Source organism: Danio rerio, chromosome 11, assembly GCF_052040795.2.
Source record: "Danio rerio strain M-AB ecotype USA chromosome 11, GRCz13ab, whole genome shotgun sequence".
NCBI lineage: Eukaryota > Metazoa > Chordata > Actinopteri > Cypriniformes > Danionidae > Danio > Danio rerio.
The window spans coordinates 37,567,316-37,586,682 of record NC_141031.1 but is presented as its reverse complement, the minus strand read 5'-3'; the positions used below and the strand labels follow the sequence as shown (position 1 = coordinate 37,586,682).

General features: G+C 37.2%; 1 protein-coding gene across 3 annotated transcripts in view; it reads left to right on the top strand.

Moving 5' to 3' along the window:
* The window catches only part of dnah1 (dynein, axonemal, heavy chain 1), an 88,635-nt gene that overhangs the window by 16,369 nt on the left and 52,899 nt on the right, over window positions 1–19,367 (top strand). For 2 of the 3 annotated variants that reach the window (XM_087273959.1, XM_087273957.1), the window contains exons 21-37: window positions 1,364–1,576; window positions 1,771–1,935; window positions 2,020–2,141; window positions 4,049–4,154; window positions 4,298–4,477; window positions 6,273–6,413; window positions 6,541–6,704; window positions 11,989–12,099; window positions 12,217–12,511; window positions 14,354–14,467; window positions 14,553–14,702; window positions 14,825–14,911; window positions 16,132–16,318; window positions 17,215–17,306; window positions 17,930–18,084; window positions 18,608–18,785; window positions 18,866–19,060. In XM_087273959.1, coding sequence (XP_087130085.1) covers window positions 1,364–1,576; window positions 1,771–1,935; window positions 2,020–2,141; window positions 4,049–4,154; window positions 4,298–4,477; window positions 6,273–6,413; window positions 6,541–6,704; window positions 11,989–12,099; window positions 12,217–12,511; window positions 14,354–14,467; window positions 14,553–14,702; window positions 14,825–14,911; window positions 16,132–16,318; window positions 17,215–17,306; window positions 17,930–18,084; window positions 18,608–18,785; window positions 18,866–19,060 — 2,655 coding nt within the window. Of the gene's footprint in view, window positions 1–1,363; window positions 1,577–1,770; window positions 1,936–2,019; window positions 2,142–4,048; window positions 4,155–4,297; window positions 4,478–6,272; window positions 6,414–6,540; window positions 6,705–11,988; window positions 12,102–12,216; window positions 12,512–14,353; window positions 14,468–14,552; window positions 14,703–14,824; window positions 14,912–16,131; window positions 16,319–17,214; window positions 17,307–17,929; window positions 18,085–18,607; window positions 18,786–18,865; window positions 19,061–19,367 lie in introns of all 3 variants that reach the window. The other variant, XM_087273958.1, reaches the window with a different exon arrangement.

Genomic DNA, 19,367 nt, shown 5'->3' with positions numbered 1-19,367 from the left:
TTAGGTTGTAAGCTCTTCTAAAAAGTCATGCGTGGTTGCATTGAATGACGTAATATTTAATAAAAAGCATTTAAATCATTAAACTGATTTAAAATTCTGCAACTAATGCATCTACATATAACTGTGTTATGAAAATAAAATTATAAATTACATTTTTAATGCACATTACATTACAGTCAGGCACGAATAACATACAACACACACATCTGCATCGCATGCTGTGAATACACGCAAAGTAATCAAAACATCAACCTTGAAATTTTTTATATCCTACTTATGAAAGAGAAAAGAGCAGGAAGAAAAGCTCAATCATGAAGAATTTCACGGTTTAATTGATGGATGCAATAAACACAAAACACTCCTTGAAAGAAAATTAAACTTCTTTCCCAAACCGAGATTTAGAGGAAATGTGAGTAGAGGGGAAAATCATTCTTCATTATGATCGCAAGCTCTTTGATGTAAACTAATCTTGCTGTCATCTTTTTTTCTACCGGTATACACGGTGTGAGGCTGCCATAAATATTTAGTTGGAACGTGGCGTTATGTTTAAACTAATTTCATTGGAGCAACACAAAAATATTTAGTAGTGTTTATGTTGTAACTTAGTGTACCTTTAAGTCACAACTAGGCTATGTTTTAACTTACGCACCGCTGGTACAACCAGCCCCAGGAGCCACAGAAGCCATTTAGAGTCACTGCTAAGTCTAACTATAACAGAGTGAAAATTTAGCATTTGCATGTGTTTTTAAGACCCATGACTGTGCATTTCAAGAGAGTTTAAAATACTTGGGCACAAAAAGGTCTAACAAAGATTAATTTATTTGGAAATGGAAAAAAACTTTTGTCTTGTTTCTAGTCCAAATATCTACATTTTAAAGCAAAAATAAGATTACTGAACTTACCCTATTGTCAGATAATTTTGCTTGTTTTATGGAATAATTCTTAATTTTGACTTATTTTTTTTAAAAGTGAAAACAAAATAGTATTTTTTACTTGATTAAGATTTTTTTGATATTTGCACTAGATGCAAAGTAAGAAAAGCTTTTTTTTTTTTGCAATGTGATTATTAAATTTCTGTAGCTGAATACTGTTAGACTCCCCAGAACACCATCAAGTAGAGCTATTCTAATCATCTTGTGAAACTGTATTCAGTACATATACAGTATTAGATTTTTCCAAACCTACATTTTACCTTTATGAAGCAGAAAAACATAGCATTTATGCCCATTCATATAAAATATGATAACTAAAATGGCAGATATATCAGTGGTGATCTTTTTTTTTGAATTACATAACAGGACAATTCTACAAACACTTTATGTTTTGTGACAGCATTTTTCATCTCATGCATCTGTTGCCTTAGGCTCTGAACAAGATGGAGGAAGAATGGTCAACAGTGATGTTTGAGGTGATGCCGTATAAAGAGACAGGAACTTACATACTGAAGAGCCCAGATGAAGCATCTCAGCTCCTAGATGACCACATCGTCATGACCCAGAGCATGGCCTTCTCTCCATATAAAAAACCCTTTGAGGAGAGAATCAGCAAGTGGGAAAGTAAACTGAAAATGACACAGGTAAGCCAAAAGTCATTCTGCAAATATGATTCTGAAATCTGCATGGTGAAATATTGTTGGGTGGCCTAATAAATTAGCATGTTTCTGCAGAAATAGAAAACCAAAATCTTCATGAAAATGTTTGATTAGTATCTCCTCCCCCCTCCCCCTCTCCCCTCCAAAAAAACATTGTTACTGTGGCCCTCTGGTGGTAGGAAGTATTAGAAGAGTGGCTCATCTGTCAGCGGTCGTGGCTGTACATGGAACCCATTTTCAGCTCTGATGACATCAACCGCCAGCTGCCGGTGGAAGGAAAGAGGTATCAAACCATGGAGCGCACCTGGAGGAATATCATGAAGGCCGCCCATGATAACAATCGGGTGAGCAGCGTCAGGCTACTCAATCATACTACAGCAGATTGCGCCAATGGTTCATTAAAGAGCTGATTGTCTTTATGGGTGCAGGTGATTGAAGTGTGTCCTGAAGCACGTCTGTTGGCCAGTCTCAAAGACTGTAACAATCTACTGGAGCTTGTGCAGAAAGGACTAAGTGACTACCTGGAAACCAAGCGAAGCGCCTTCCCCAGGTAAGAATGATGAGTTTTTGTGGTTTATCTCATGAACAGCTGGGAAGGCCCAGGGTCGGTGAATAAACAATGAATAGGCAATTAACATTTATATTTTCGTTTACCTTTGCAAATTCACTATAATTGCTGAAGCAGTTGCTCAGCTGAAAATATTATTCCAGTAATGTTAATAATGTTTAATAACGTAATCAAAACCTTATTTAGTCTCTCCAGGAATTTGCTGGTAATTTTTGTATATTTGCGGCCAGACAGAGGAGAAAGATAGAAAAGAAAAGAAGGATGTACAAAGATGTTGTTTCAAGTCGTACAGAAATCTATTTTGGAAACTAATGAAGATGGCAGAAGTCAATGATTTATTTTAATTATTTAGCCTGACATGTTTACCGTTCCAAAATATTACTAATGTTTATTCATAAATAAAATGAATATAAATAAAATATACCGTATTCAATAGGGGAAAAATAATAGTTTTTTTTACCCAGACATTTAAAGAGAACATATCAACATAGGCTCATTCTAAAAATGTAGCCCTAAATACATATCTGAAGATTGTAAATTATGTAGCCAGAAGTACGTATGGCTGCATTTGATTTTTTTAACCGAATGCTACGGTGCGGTATGACGGCGTTCCATTGAGGCATTTACCATCTGACTGCTTACCTCTGTGTGGACGGCTTTCTGCTCTTATCAGTTTGTCCAGTTAGCTCGTCATGTACGTCAGTGGCCTTGTGGCACAGAGAGGAGTGGACCACAATGATGGGGTTCGAGTCTGTTGAAGGACGGTTTCAGAAAATAGATGAGACAAAAACAGAAGCCAAAAACTAAAATAAAAAAGTTAATAACAGGGTGAGGGAAAAATTGAACGAGGGCTTTTTTTTCTGAATTGCTTTTTAAATTTGTCGGTTTAGTTTTGAAAAGGAGTGGGCGGGTCAGTCTGTGCTTTGTAAAATACTAATGGTTGGGTTCAGGGACGGAGGAGGGTGGGTCAGTCGATCGATCAGTCAGTCAGGCAAACAGTGAGTCGACAGCGCTCTTTGGTGCATTTATGAGAGAACAACAGGCAGGAAGGGCACTCGCAAGAGGAATTTGAAATGTCAAAAAGCATAAAAATTGGCCTCTGGTGGATTCACAAAAACTGAAAAAAAACCCTCCTGAAACATATTTGTTCTTTATAAATGTATATAGATTTCCCAGAGATAGGTTGCAGCTAGAAGGACATCCGCTGCGTAAAAGCTTGCAGGATAAGTTGGTGGTTCTTTCCGCTGTGGCGACCCCAGATTAATAAAGTTACTAAGCTGACAAGAAAATGAATGAAATGAATAAATGAAAATGTATATAGATTTACGTTATCAGAATTAGCCTTGGTTGGAACATATTTTAGAGCAGTAACCACAAAACCGTGACACCGCAAAATTGTGATATCTTTATTCATAATTACCATCCGTCAGATTCTTATATCAGCACATGCCTATTTGTGGCTTAAAATTACTAATTATAATCAGAATTTTGTGACAGCTTGTTTTAAAACATCATTATTTGCTTCAATTGTTGTGTTTTGCTGTGAAGATACACAAAAATCTTGTGAATTTTTACTTTTTTTGATCTCAACAACCATTGGACTCACAAAATCCTGAAGTGGCTGCTTATTTTCATGGAATGTTTCCTGAAACATTCTTTGGGAGTTTTATTTCAGATGGGTCAGAGAACATTCAAAGTAATATCACACAATGTTTGTAATATTTTGAACATTGAGAATAGATTTTCTTCAGTGTTAACATAACCAAGATAAAGAGGTAGACATTTAAGAAACATAATGTTCTGTCAACAAAAATATCCACAGATTCTGCCAGGGCCTAGCCATATATTGTTCGCTACTTAAGAATTGTTTATTTTTCTCTTGGATGTAGATTTTACTTTTTATCAGATGATGAGTTGCTGGAGATTTTATCTCAGACTAAAGATCCAACAGCAGTGCAGCCACATCTCCGCAAATGTTTTGAGAACATTGCCCGGGTACGTCCTCTTTCATATCCATATGTTTACCATATTAGAAATAAAAATAATTTGCACGCCAGAAAATATCAAAAGGATTTTGGCTTATGTCAAATTTCAATTATAGCAACGAATAATAATGGGTTCTGTTGTTCTATATACAGCTCCACTTTCAGTCAGATCTACTGATCACACGCATGTACTCTTCTGAGGGAGAGGAAGTTCATTTATCCGTTCCTGTCTCTCCTACTGGCAATGTGGAGCACTGGTTACGGGAAGTGGAGAATTCAATGAAAGCCAGTGTAAGAGACAACATCAGTCGCTCTTTGCAGGCTTATGTTGAGGTTGGTGTTTTTTTTTTTTAGCTTTATTTTTCTTTGTGTTTTTTTTATTATTCTTTCCATACAGTGCTCAGCATAATTAGGTACACCCCTTACAAATCTCTCATGTAAATTCATATTTTCTATAGGGTGCTTTACAATGTTATACTTGTGCATCTACATTAGAATAGTCAGCACTGAAGCCAAATCTGGAGCTAATCTGACAAACTTTATATGAAGAGTTTTGTTGCAAAACGAAATATATCCATTTTGAAAAATGTTGGTTATTTGATATTATTATTTAAGACATCAACAGTCAAGTTCATTCACAGTTTTTGTACATTAAACTATTAGCTCAGTGAAGGCCAGGAACACAATATTTTCAAACCCAGGATATTTTTATTTGATTTTATGTCCATAAACAGTTCATAAGTCAAAAACCAAGCCAAAATGCAACATATTAATCTTAACATTGTCAAACATCTTGAATTGGTTAAAAAAACTATACATCATAAATATATAGAATAATATATACAAAGATTGATTAATAATAATAAGAATCTCAGTTAGATTTGGTCAAAATGTACACAACATAACATAACATAACTTTTTTTAACTTTTTTTTTGCAAAACGCTATATCTCCACCTTAGGCTATATTTTGTTACAGTAATACCATTAAGAAAAGCGAGTGAATCAATGTTTTGCTTGATAAGTAGGATTAAGTTAGTTAGATAAACGACTTGTAAATTGTTACAGAAAGAGTGGAGGGCGGCTCTATCCACACCGCTGCTGAAAACCAAACCTGTATGATCAGAGCGGGCGGAGCCGCAGTGTCACAGAGTCCACGACACAAGCTCGCCTTGCCCCAACATATTTAATTAATTATTTCACTGTAATAATAATTATAATAATAATATTAATAATATTAATAATAATAATAATAATGATGATAATAATAATAATAGCTCATTTATTGGTTGTTGTGAAAAAGCAAAACCGTTTATTTTTCTCCATAACAACTTGTGCCCTTTATGTTCCCTTATAATAAATCAACAACAACAAGAATTAACGTGAGCTTTTAGGCTATAAATAATAGGTGCAACCGCATGAATAAATCTTCAGATAGGCTACTCAGCTACATGTATGAAATTATTTAAAAAATAAACTTACAAAGGACACTTACAAATGTCGCCTTGCAGACAGGTATCTTGTGATGGGGAGGAGCGCAGGAAAAAAGGTGCTCCCTAGCCTTCCTCTTGACATCAGCGGAGACTCGTTTCCTGCTGCATTTGTGTATTGTTGAAAGACGCAGAAGTGTTTTATTCTGGTCCACTTTTGTAGTGTTTTTATACAATTTTGTGAAGTTGAAGGCTTCATCTTCTGTCGCTAAATCAATGAACAAACTCAGAGCACTTCATCGGCGGCGACTCTCTGAGCTCGTGCAGCATCCTGAACGTTCTATAACTGTTATAACGTACTTTGTAAAGAATCTGGTCTGGCGGATATCGCGTTTTGTGAAAAAATGCATTTTTTAGTAGGCCTAAAATGTACATTCTTAAATGTTATTAATGACAGCAATTCACACATAGATTAAGGTACATCTGAACAGTGATTTCCAATGTCAAAAAACGGCGTTTATCGCGTTTTGCAACCAAACTCTTCATATATATATGTTGAATTTATTTTTTTACAATATTTATTTTGCATGATTCATTTTTAAAATAAATAAAACATTTATGCTAAGTACAGGATTAGCATGCAGGTATTTAATGTTGTGGTGTTTTTGATTTGTTCTGGGAATCATAATTATTTTGGCAGCATCCTCGCACAGAGTGGGTTCTGTCCTGGCCCGGTCAGGTTGTTATTGCTGGCTGTCAAACATTTTGGACCCAAGAAGTGTCAGAGTCTTTGAATAAGGGAGACTTGGCAGATCGGCTTTACCCACAGTTGCAGACACAGGTACAGATTGTTTCCAACTGTGCAAACAATTAACCATTCCTGTTGGGGTTTTTACCTATGCAATGCATTATTGTAACTATAAATATGAAACCATGTGGTCATTTTTGTTTTGTATATGCACAAACAGTTAGGAGATTTGGTGAAGCTGGTGCGGGGTCAGCTGTCAAAGATGCAACGGGCCATACTCTCAGCACTCATTGTCATTGAAGTACATGCTAAAGATGTGGCAGCCAAGCTGGTTGAGGAGGAAGTGTCCAGTGTCAATGACTTTGAGTGGATCAGCCAGCTAAGGTTACACAGTATTTAATATTCAATTCCATCTATATTTCTGTAACGCCTTTAAAATGTATTGTGTCAAAGCAGGTTAACATAGAAGAAAGTCATTTTTAAAATAAGTTTTTCCTCTTTCTTTTATTATTCTTTACATACAGTACTTAGCATATTCCCAGCACATCTTTTTCCTCCTCCTACTTCTTCTGTCACGGTTGGGTCTTGAACCCGGGTCTCTGCTAAGTGAACCACTGAGCCACAGGGGCAGTTTTATTGGACTCAGACAAAAACACTCCAAGTAGGCATCCAGAAAACTGGGGGAATGGAGATTAAGTGTAGGATAGTGACTTCTTCTTCCTCCTCAATTTTCATCTGCTTTTGATTTCTTCCTCTTCTTTTTTTTCATCCTGTTTTACCTTCCTCCTTCTTCCTCCTCCTTTTTCTTCCGTCTCCCTCCTTCTCATTTTATCCTCTTCTTCTTCCTTCCTTTTCCATTCCTCTTTCTTCTTCCTTGACTCCACGAGGGGAGAAAACAAACAGACAATAAGGCATTCTTCTTCTTTTGTCTGCCTTCTTCTTCCTCCTGCTCCTTCTTCTGTCACGGGTGGGTCTTGAACCCGGGTCTCTGGTGTGGTGTCTGATGAGTTGACCACTGAGCCACAGGGGCAGTTGTGTTAGATTCAGACAAAAACTCTCCAAGTAGGGATCCGGAAAACTCTGCAGGAATAGAGACATATTTTTCCTTCTTCTTCTTCTTCCTCCTTTTCTTCTTCCTTCATCTTCCTCCTCCTTTCTTCTTCATTCTTCTCCTCCTTCTTCCTTCTTTTTGTTTCATCCTCTTCTTTTCTGCCTCCCTTTTCCTTAATCTTCTTCAACTTTGTTCTTCTCTTTTCTTTTTTCTTTCTCTTCCTACTTTTTTTCCTCTTCTTTTTATTTCTTCCTCTTCTTTTCCTCCTCCTTCCTTCATTCTCTTTCACCTTCTTCCTCCTCCTCCTTTTTCTTCTTCTTTTTCTTCCTTTTTCCTCCTTCTTCCACCTTCCTTCATCCTCTTCCACCTTTTTCTTCCTCCTCCTAAGTTGGTGGTTCATTCCACTGTGGCGACCCCAGATTAATAAAAGGGACTAAGCTAAAAATAAAATAAATGAATGAATTAACATAAAAAGAAAACTCCACGAGGGGAGAAAACAAATAGACAAGAAGGCATTCTTTCTCTTTCTGTTTTCCTTCCTCTTCCTCCTTCTTCTGTCACGGGTGGGTCTTGAACCCAGGTCTCTGGTGTGGTGTCTGGTTAGTTGCCACAGGGGCAGTCGTGTTGGATTCATACAAAAACACTCCAAGCGGGGATCCAGAAAACTCTACGGGAATGGAGACATATTTTTCCTTCTTCTTCCTCAATCTTTTCTTCTACCTTCATCGTCCTCTTCCTTCTCTCTTCTTCATTCTTCTCCTCCTTCTTCCTTCTTTTAATTTCTTCCTTTTCTTTTCCTCTTCCTTTTTCCTTCATTTTCTTCCACCTTTTTCCTCTTTTCTTTTTTCTTTCTCTTCCTCCTCTTTTTTCCTCTTTTTTATTTCTTCCTCTTCTTTTTCTCCTCTTTCATCCTCTTCCACCTTCTTTTTCCTCCTCTTCCTTTTTTTTATTCCTTTCTTTTTCCTCCTCCTTTCACCTTCCTTCATCCTCTTTCACCTTCGTCTTCCTCCTCCTAAGTTGATGGTTCATTCCGCTGTGGTGACCCCAGATTAATAAAAGGGACTAAGAAAAGAAAAAAATGAATGAATGAATTAACATAAAAAGAGAACACCACGAGGGGAGAAAACAAACAGACAATAAGGATTCCTCTTTTGTCTGCCTTCTTCTTCCTCTGTCATGGGTGGGCCTTGAACACTGGTCTCTGGTTTGGTGTTTGGTGAGTTGACCACTGAGCCACCAGGGCAGTTGTGTTGGATTCAGACAAAAACACTCCAAGAAGGGATCCAGAAAACTCTAGGGGAATGGAGACAAATTTTTCTTTCTTCTTCTTCTTCCTTCTTTTCTTCTACCCTTATCTTCCTCCTCCTTCTTTTCTTCTTCATTCTTCTCCTCCTTTTTCCTTCTTCTTCCTCCTCCTAAGTTGGCGGTTCATTCCACTGTGGCGACCCCAGATTAATAAAAGGGACTAAGCCAAAAAGAAAATTAATGAATGAATTAACATAAAAAGAAAACTCCACGAGGGGAGAAAACAAATAGACAAGAAGGCATTCTTCCTCTTTCTCCACCTCCTTCAGTCAGACGTGGGTCTTGAACCAGGGTCTCTGGTGTGATGTCTGGTGAGGTGACCACTGAGCCACAGGGGCAGTTGTGTTAGGTTCAGACAAAAACACTCCAAGTAGGGATCCAGAAAACTCTACGGGAATGGAGACCTATTTTTCCTTCTTCTTCTTCTTCCTCTTTCTTTTCCCCCTCTCTTCTTCATTCTTCTCTTCCTTCTTCCTTCTTTTTGTTTCTTCCTCTTCTTTTCCGCCTCCCTTTTCCTTCATCTTCTTCCACCTTGTTCTTCTCTTTTCTTCTTTCTTTCTCTTTCCTCTCTTTTTTCCTCTTCTTTTTATTTCTTCCTCTTATTTCCTCCTCCTTCCTTCATCCTCTTCCACCTTCTTTTTCCTCCTCCTCCGTTTTCTTCTTCTTTTTCTTCCTTTCTTTTTCCTCCTTCTTCCACCTTCCTTCATCCTCTTTCACCTTCTTCTATTTCCTCCTAAGTTGGCGGTTCATTCCGCTGTGGCGACCCCAGATTATTAAAAGGGACTAAGCCAAAAAGTAAATGAATGAATGAATTAACATAAAAAGAAAACACCATAAGAGGAGAAAACAAAAAGGCAACAAGACATTCTTCCTTTTCTGTTTTCCTTCCTCCTCTTCCTTCTTCTTCTGTCACGGGTGGGTCTTGACCCTGGGTCTCTGGTGTCATGTCTGGTGAGTTGACCACTGAGCCACAGGGCCAGTTGTGTTGAATTCATACAAAAACACTCCAAGTAGGGATCCAGAAAACTTTAGCGGAATGGAGACAAAGTGCAGGATGGTGACATCTTATTTTTTCTTCTTCCTTTATTTTGCTTCTCTTCTTCCTCCTCCTTCTCTTACCTTCATCTTCTTCTCCCTCCTTCTTAATTTCTTTTTATTTCTTCCTCTTCTCTTCTTCGTCCGTTTTCACCTTCTTTTTCCTCCTCCTATTTCTTCTCTCTACCTACCTCTTCTGTCTTCCTATTTCTTCATGCTCCTCCCATTTTCTCTTTTTTTCAATTATTTTCTTTCCCTCCTCTTGCCTTCATCCTTCCTTCCTCTTCCTACTATTTTTACTTTCCTCTCTTCTTCTACTTAATTTTCATTCTCCTTTTATTTTCCTCCTTTTCTTCTACCTTCATCTTCCTTCCTCCTCCTTCTTCCTCTTCTGTTCCTCTTCTGTTCCTCCTCCATCTCCTTCTTCTGTCATGGGTGGGTCTTGAACCCGGGTCTCCCGTGTGGCGTCTGGTGAGCGAACCACAGGGGCAGTTGTGTTGAACTCAGACAAAAACACTCCAAGCAGGGATTCAGAAAACTCTAGGGGTTGCAGCTGGAAGGGCATCTGCTGCGTAAAACGTGCTGTATAAATTGACGGTTCATTCTGCTGTGGCTACCCCAGATTAATAAAAGGGACTAAGCCGAAAATAAAATGAATAAATGAATTAACATAAAAAGAAAACTCCACAAGAGGAGAGAACAAATAGACAACAAGGAATTCTTCCTCTTTCCTTCTGTCACGGTCCTCTTCCTACTATTTTTACTTTCCTCTCTTCTTCTACTTAATTTTCATTCTCCTTTTATTTTCCTCTTTTTCTTCTACCTTCATCTTCCTTCCTCCATCATCCTCCATCTCCTTCTTCTGTCATGGGTGGGTCTTGAACTTGGGTCTCTAGTGTGGTGTCTGATGAGTTGACCACTGAGCCAGAGGAGCAATTGTGTTGGATTCAGACAAAAACAGTCCAAGTAGGGATCCTCTTCTTGTCATTTTTTCCTCTAATTATTTTTCTTCTCTTACTTCTTTTTCCTCCTTCCTTCAGTCTTTCCTTCCCTCTGTCATCTTCTTTCTTTTCCTACTCATCCTCCTACCTCTTTCCCTCCTTCTTGGTTCTTTTTATTTATTATTTTTCCTCCATTAACCTGTCTTTTTTCTCTTCCTCCTGCTTTCTTTTATCCTCTTTTTTATATCCCCTTTCCAACTTATTGTTCCTCCTACCTTTTCCCTAGGTCTTATTTCCTCTACCTCATTCCTGCTCTTTCTGTTACACCTCCTATTTTCTTCATCCACCTTCTTTTTTCTCCTTCCTTGCTTCCTCCTCCTTATTTTCTTTTTTTATTTCTTCCTCTTACTCCTCCTCCATCATCTTCTTCCACTTGCTTTTTTCCTCATCCTTTTCTTTGTCTACCTTTTTCTTCCTCCTGCTTGTTTTCTTTCCTGTACCTTGTTCTTCTCCTTCTCCTCTTCTGTCACAGGTAGGCCTTGAACCCGGGTCTCTGGTGTGGTGTCTGGTGAGTTTACCACTGAGCCACAGGGGCAGTTATGTTAGATTCAGACAGAAACACTCCAAGCAGGGATCCAGAAAACTCTAGGAGAATGGAAACGAGGTGCAGGATGGTGACATCTTCTTCCTTTTTCTTCTTCCTATGTTTTCGAAGTAGCAAAACAGACAACTTAGTTTCTTCTCAGAATGAAATATATAACATATTTTAACAATATAATAAACATACAAAGAAAACTCTATGCAGGGAGAAAACAAATAGACAATAAGGCAGCAAGCAACAGGGAAAATAAACAGTCTTACCAGACATATCTCAGGAGATCAAAGGAACACAAGGCAAGTTCACCAGGGCATACTCATAAACCGAGTGAGGAACAGAGAAAACACACTAGCTGCAACAAGTCACAGGTGAGCGAAATTAAGTAAACAAGAACACATGAGGAAGAACTAAAGCAGAGGGGAAGCACAGGGGAATGGAGACAAAGTGCAGGATGGTGACATCTTCGTTCTTCTTCTACTTTTTCTTTTTTCTCCTCCTTCCTTCTTATTATTTATTTATTTTCTCCTTCTTCTCATTATTATTATTATTTTATTATCATTATTGTTATTATTATTTCTTCTTTTTATTTTTATTGAAAACCATTTAATTGTTCCTTGATAAGTAAAAGTCCACAGGGCAGCATTCATCTGACACTTTTTACTATTCAATGCAAAATTGTTTTCTCAAATATGTGTCTGTTGGAGTATAGCATGCATTAGTGTTTGTGTGTGTTTGTAGATACTACTGGCGTGACGATCTTTACATCAGAGCTGTGAATGCTGAGTTTTTATACGGTTACGAGTACCTTGGCAACTCAGGTCGACTTGTTATCACTCCACTGACAGACAGGTGTTATCTAAAAAATAATATCTTCTTTTATATATGATTGTACATCAATGTATATAAGGAAAGCCTAATAAAACTTTTCTCATAAATGTAAAATGTTACACACTGTCTATTGCACAGGTGTTATCTAACCCTGACTGGAGCACTTCACTTAAAATTCGGAGGTGCTCCGGCAGGCCCTGCAGGTACAGGAAAGACAGAAACCACTAAAGACCTGGGCAAAGCTTTGGCCATCCAGACTGTAGTGTTTAACTGCTCCGACCAGCTGGACTTCATAGCCATGGGCAAGTTCCTCAAAGGTCTCGCTAGTTCGGGGGCCTGGGCCTGCTTTGACGAATTCAATCGAATTGACGTGGAGGTTTTATCAGTCGTGGCTCAACAGATCACAACCATCCAAAAAGCCCAGCAGCAAAGAGTAAGTAAAGTTTCACACTTGAGCGTACAGCTATCAAAACACATGCATGTCAGGGACAGAAGGATCTTATGACTGACGAGAATGTGAAGCAACCACATGTTAAGGGCTGTAAAATGCTAAATTCAATGTCAATGCAGTAATAAACCAGCATTTACATTAAATGTCAAACCTATGCAGTGAATGTTACACATTTATTTGGTGATTCTTATAATTTCATATCGTAAGCATGAAGTTTTTTGGCCAATGAGTGGGTTTGGCTTCACAAATGACTTGTGTCTTTAGTGGTGAACTGTTAAATAATGCAACACAGGTTTCACTTTGAAGTTGTCACGATCACTAGCAATCTAAACACCATAGATCACTGGAAAACATTCACAATCGCTAACGGACTACAAATCCGCCATGTAATGAACTACAACACCCAGTCATGCAACACACCCGATTCCAGATCCTGACTGATTACACTCTCACAGCTGAAGCTGCTCAAGGACTGATTCATTGACTATTATATAAACAGCTCAAACACACACATTGGTGCTGAATCTTGTTATGTGTTACGTGACATTACAACGCGTTTCCATTTTCTTACCTTGCCGTATTTTGATCCTTGCTGTGTTAATCTATTTATCCCTGTCTGCCGCCTACCTTCTGACCACTCGCATGTTTCTTTGACTACGTTTCTGAATTGCCCATATACATCCGTTCGCCCCTGTGCTGACCACTGCTTCCCTGACCTCACTGATAAACCTGCATTTCCTGGTTACAGAAGTCTTGTAGAATCCAAAATACTGACTCCTGTAGTGTCTCCTATGTTTTGTGTCTTGTCTTGTGCATTGGATGTTCATCTATTGGACTTCCATGTGCTTAACGTCTGAGTTTTTTTACTCTCATAAATTCTATGCAGCCTTTAGTAATTTGTATATCTAAACTCTTTACCTGATTACCATAAAACTTTCAAAAAGTCATGGAAATTAATTAGTTACAAAGTTTGGCATCCCTGTTTATTTATCAAATCAAATCAAATCTGATTTATTTATGAATCACAATAAAAACAACAGTAGTTGACCACTGTGCTGTACGAAATGTCTGCTTAGAAAAAAACAATATAAAATCAGTACAAATGACCTCAGTGCATTTAAAAAAAAAGACCAAGTGGGTAGAAAAACACTGATTGATAAAAATGATTTATATGTTGTGGACAACTATTAGTCTTAAAATAAAAGGTATGTCTTTGCTATCTTTTACATTCTAAGCTTGGGGATGCTGGTAGGCTATTACATAGTTTAGCCCTCGCAATCGAAATGCACAATCATGTCTTAACTTTAATCTGATGCTTTGGACCATCAAAACTCTTTGCTCAGAAGATCTCAGGAATCTAATAGATGTATTTAGATTTATACTATCACAGAGATATTCCAAAGTCCCTGTAAGGCAGGTAATTTCACTCTGTGGCCATCTTTGAAATGCCGCTCAGGCATTCTGTTTAAATGGCGAAACTTTAAAGTGCTTGCCAAGCGTATGATAACATTTCTTATCGGGAATCGTCAATAAAATTAAACAACAACTGTTTCTTTAGTTTATTTTCTAAACATTCAAATTACACAAAATTTGTACAAACTCAGGTGTGGTCCAAGCCCCTCCCCGAAGATTCATGTCTATACCAATTGATGATTGGCTCCTGTAGTTGAAGGCGGGGCTTCATTCGCCATATGGACTGTTACACTTTTCCCCATTCAAAACTATACGAGTAACATGTCTTGTGTGTAGTCTTTGGATTTTCAGGAGTCGTTCCACTCAGAAATTTAAAAACAAACAAAATTGTCAACTTTTTTGTGCTTTCAGGTGAAGACGTTTGTTTTTGAAGGCATGGAAATTGCTCTTGTTTCATCCTGTGCGGTCTTCATAACTATGAATCCAGGTTATGCCGGTCGTACTGAACTTCCAGATAATTTAAAGGTACGGAGCTTGCCAACACCAATCTACACTTTTGATAATTATGTCAGTGTATATATACAAAAAGACCACGCTGTGTGTTCCTCAGGCCCTCTTCCGTCCAGTGGCTATGATGATCCCTGATTACGCCATGATAGCTGAGATCTCCCTTTACTCATTTGGCTTCAGTGATGCCAAAGTCCTATCCAAAAAAATAACCAGCACCTTCAAACTGTCCTCAGAACAGCTCAGCTCACAGGTCTGACTTTTTCCAGTTTTATAGTAATTCGTTCTGTACATAAACAGTTTTAGGTTCATTTAATAGAATCGATCAAAGCACTCTATTGCTAGAAACTCACATTGATGCATGTCTTTTGATAGGATCACTATGATTTTGGGATGAGAGCTGTGAAAACTGTGATATCTGCAGCTGGAAACTTGAAGAGGGAAAATCCTGATATGAATGAGGTTGGCTGATGCACATGAGTATATATTTGGGATGCACGATGTATCTTCGGCCATATCTAAATCAGCCAATAAATGCAATTTATATTATTTTTATCTGTCTGATAACAATATTAGGCCAATATCTTTAGCTAGATTACTTTAGTCAAAAGTCATATAATTTTGAAAAGTCATTTTTCAGACCTGTTAAAGTTTTTTTTTAAAAACAAGTAATACTAAAATGTTTGGGGAAAAGTCCTGAAAATGTGTTTAACAAATATCTGTGTACTTGAATATCTTTGAGATTAACTTGACTTATACTTGACACTATATTTGATGGGTAAACTTTGCAAACTTTAGTTGCAAAAGCAATAACTTCAAAAATTAAAAGCAGTTTTAGCTTCGCCTCTTTTTCACTCGCTTTCACCTCAGTTCAAGATGCATTTTGAGTGTCGTGTCCAGCAACAATCTCACAGAGTCAGAGACTGTGGGTGCTAAATCTTATAAGTCTTGTGAAAACACAAGACAACATTTCTAAAATGTTCACACAGACAGCAAGATACTTTTTTAAAAACTATTTTACAGATATAAAAATAAATATAAGCTACATGGATTGTCACATATTTTTTGATATGCTGTAATGAATTTGAACGTGCATTTTTTATTTACCATGTGTATGTAGAAATACATGAAACACGAAACAAGATCATGATTATTTACCTGAAATTTTTGGAAAAGTCATTGAAAGTCGTGGAATTTTTTAAGTAAAAATGTGTATGAATCCTGTCATATTTTAATTTTGTTTAATGTTCAGTGACTTGGTTGCATTTTTATGCATTTTATTTTAGATCAGGCAGTAAATTGTATTTTTTTAAAAACAAAAAATTTGGCTTAGAAAAGAATAGTTGATTAATAATGTTCAGAGATCAGTTAAAACTTTTCTGAAGTTTAAAATAAAATCAGTTGTTCATTGTGTGTGTTTTTGCCTTTTGTTTTTGTAATCATGCAGAAAAATGTTTATTTAAATTTTTTGGCTAATATATTGGCTATCAATATCTCCAAATCTACAGAGTTATTATCTGTTATCAGTATTGGTGACAAATTTCATATCAGTGCATTCCCTTCTGTATTCTTTTAAAAGTATTTTTTCTTCTATCACACTTATAAAACTATTCCTGCTGCAAAACTGATATAATAACTGATAAGTGACTATAAGAACTGATTTTCTGATGTAATTTATTCAGGAGCTGATATGTCTGCGTGCCATCAGGGATGTCAATGTACCAAAGTTTCTTCAAGATGACCTCAAACTCTTCAATGGCATTGTATCTGACCTCTTCCCCAAGATCCGTGAAGAGCCAATTGACTATGGCAGCCTTGACGAGTCCATAAGGAATGTCTGTGCAAACAAGTGCCTTAAAGATGTGGATGGTGAGGGTGCTGAATTTAATTACATGATTTATATAGGAAATGTATAATTCATGCTTGCAGATTCAGTTCTGCTTTATCATCTGAATACACAAAATTGGAGTCAGACTTAAAGTGAAATGGCATAATTAATTGTTCAAGTTTACAATTGCTTTAGAAGATTTGGACATTGAAACTCACTGTTATTGATATTATTCTGCAATGCGAAAGCAAGATATTTTCTGCAATTGTTTAGCCTATAGAAGAAATGACTATGAATAAGAAATAACAGTAAATGGCCAAAAACAAACCTGAAAAAAACAAAGACAAAAATGATATAACAGAGAAATGCCAGTTTCAACAGCAAGCAGCACAACAAGCTGTTTTGATGACTAAAATGGAAGACTTCAAGGGCAACACATACACTTAACACACAAATGTACTTCATTGAACATGTACACGATGACGTCACCTATATACTGTGTAACTGCAGGTTGACTATGCGTATATATAAGAACTTTAACTGTTAAAAGCTATTAGTTATTAGTAAATAATAAAGTAATGGTAACTTATAATAACCTTATCTTATCAGATTTTGATTGTCATACAATAATGCATAATAATAATTATGTGAAAAGCGCTATACAAATAAACTTGAACTGAATTGAATTAAATTGAATTGAATTTAATAAAAATCAGTTGTTTAAATGGCTGTGCCTTCTCTTAATGAAAAGAGTCAGGTCAATAAGTACCATTACATTTCCAACACAAAGTTTAGTTGTGAGAACACACTGGGTCACCTGACTAATCAGAACACTGTCAACTTGATGGAGGGAGGGCATTTAAGCCAAGTACACCATGCTTTTCAACAAAAAATGAACGCACAGTAGAGGTTTGTTAATGTTTTCCTTGTCTTGCAGGCTATATAACCAAATGCATTCAGTTGTACGAGACCACTGTAGTCAGACACGGTCTAATGTTGGTGGGACCATCAGGCTCTGGGAAAACTAGGGTAAGCTTCATTAATGCATAAACCTTCAAAACAAAAATAAATATTTGATTTTGTACTTTTTTATAATTATAAATATACAGTTCAAGTAAGAATTATTATCCCTCCTGAATATTTTTCCCTAAGTTCTGTTTAACAGGAAGGTTTTTTCAACACATTTTTAAACATAATAGTTTTAATAACTCATTTCTTATAATTGATTTCTTTTATCTTTGCCATGATGACAGTAAATAATATTTTACTAGATATTTTTTAAGATGTTAGTACTCTGCTTAAAGTGACAATTAAAGGCTTAACCAGGTTAATTAGGCAAGTTAGGGTAATGAGGCAAGTCATTGCATAACAATGGTTTGTTCTGTAGACAATCAGAAAAAAATATTGCTTAAAGGGGCTACTAATATTGACCTTAAAATAGTTTTTAACAAATTCAAAACTGCTTTTATTCTAGCCAAAAATAAAACAACTAAGACTTTATCCAGAAGAAAAAATATTATAGGAAATACTGTGAAAAGTTCCTTGCTCTGTTAAACATACTTTGGGAAATATTTAAAAAAGAAACAAAAAACTCACAGGAAGGCTAATAGTTTTGACTTCAACTAAATATATGCACTCTCACATACTTTTAGTGTTATGAAGTGCTGGCAGCAGCCATGACGGCTCTGAAAGGCCAGCCCTCAGTTAGCGGAGGAGAATATGAGGCTATACAGACCTATGTGCTTAACCCAAAGTCCATCACCATGGGGCAGCTTTACGGAGAATTCGACCAGCTTACTCACGAATGGTGAGTGTGCTGTGCACTGGATTTATTGTGTTTTCTCGTACCGTACAGGTTGTTAAAGTCCACATAAACCAGATGCTGCGACCGTTTTTTTTTTATTTTTTCGTATTGTGACAGTTCCTAGAGAAACAGAATATTAAATTTAAAAAAAAATACCTCGAGCCGATTGGATTTGGTAAAGTTGGCATTTCATTCCGAAAGATCTGGAAAAAGGTTTGGGGAGAGTTATTACAACCTAACAGACTCCTCCTCCTCACCATTTCTGTTAGTTATCAAAACTGACAGCTGGAGGGGTGTGGTTAAGTATGTTAGCCACGCCCAATACCCCAGACAGATGCAATCTGACAATTTAACTGAAAACAAACAGGAAGTGCATTTTCAGATTTTAATTTTAAATTACATGGACAAACTTTTTTTTTCTTAATGACATGCACAGATGTTAAAACTATGCCATGAGCTAACAAAATCATATGTTAGTTTTGGTTTAATTTGTACTTTAGATGTAACTCACACTATTGTATTACAGGACAGATGGTATACTGTCTTGTCTCATTCGGGACGGAGCTTCATCCATGGAGCAGGAAAAGAAGTGGTACATGTTTGACGGGCCTGTAGATGCCGTGTGGATCGAGAACATGAACACAGTTCTGGATGACAACAAGAAACTGTGTCTGAGTTCCGGAGAGATCATCAAACTCTCTGATGTATGAGAGTTTCTAGATAATTGTCTGTATGTGTTGTATCGCCTCATAATTTTTAGTTTGCTTTTTTGACATTTTGACAGGCGATGACGATGATGTTTGAGGTGCAGGATTTGGCGGTGGCGTCTCCTGCCACAGTTTCTCGCTGTGGCATGGTGTATCTGGAGCCGAGCATTCTGGGTTTGACTCCATTCACAGAGTGTTGGCTCCGAACAATCCCTGACATTTTTCGGCCCTACGCGGATCAAATCAACTCGCTCTTTACAAGGTTCTTGCAGGTGACTGGTCTTAGAGTGTTTTTGTTAAATTCGTTAAGTAAAATTAAACTAAAAGACAACAGAATGTGGGGTGGCACAGTGGGTAGCGATTTCGCCTCACAGCAAGAACATCGCTGGTTCGAACTTTGGCTGGGTCAGTTGGCATTTCTGTGTAGAGTCTGCATTTTCTCCCCGTGTTTGCATGGGTTTCCTCCAGGTGTTCCGGTTTTCCCCACAGTCCAAAGACATGCGCTATAGGTGAATTGGGTAAGCTAAATTGTCTGTAGTGTACACTGTAAACCCTAATGCTGTAACTAATTAATTGAAT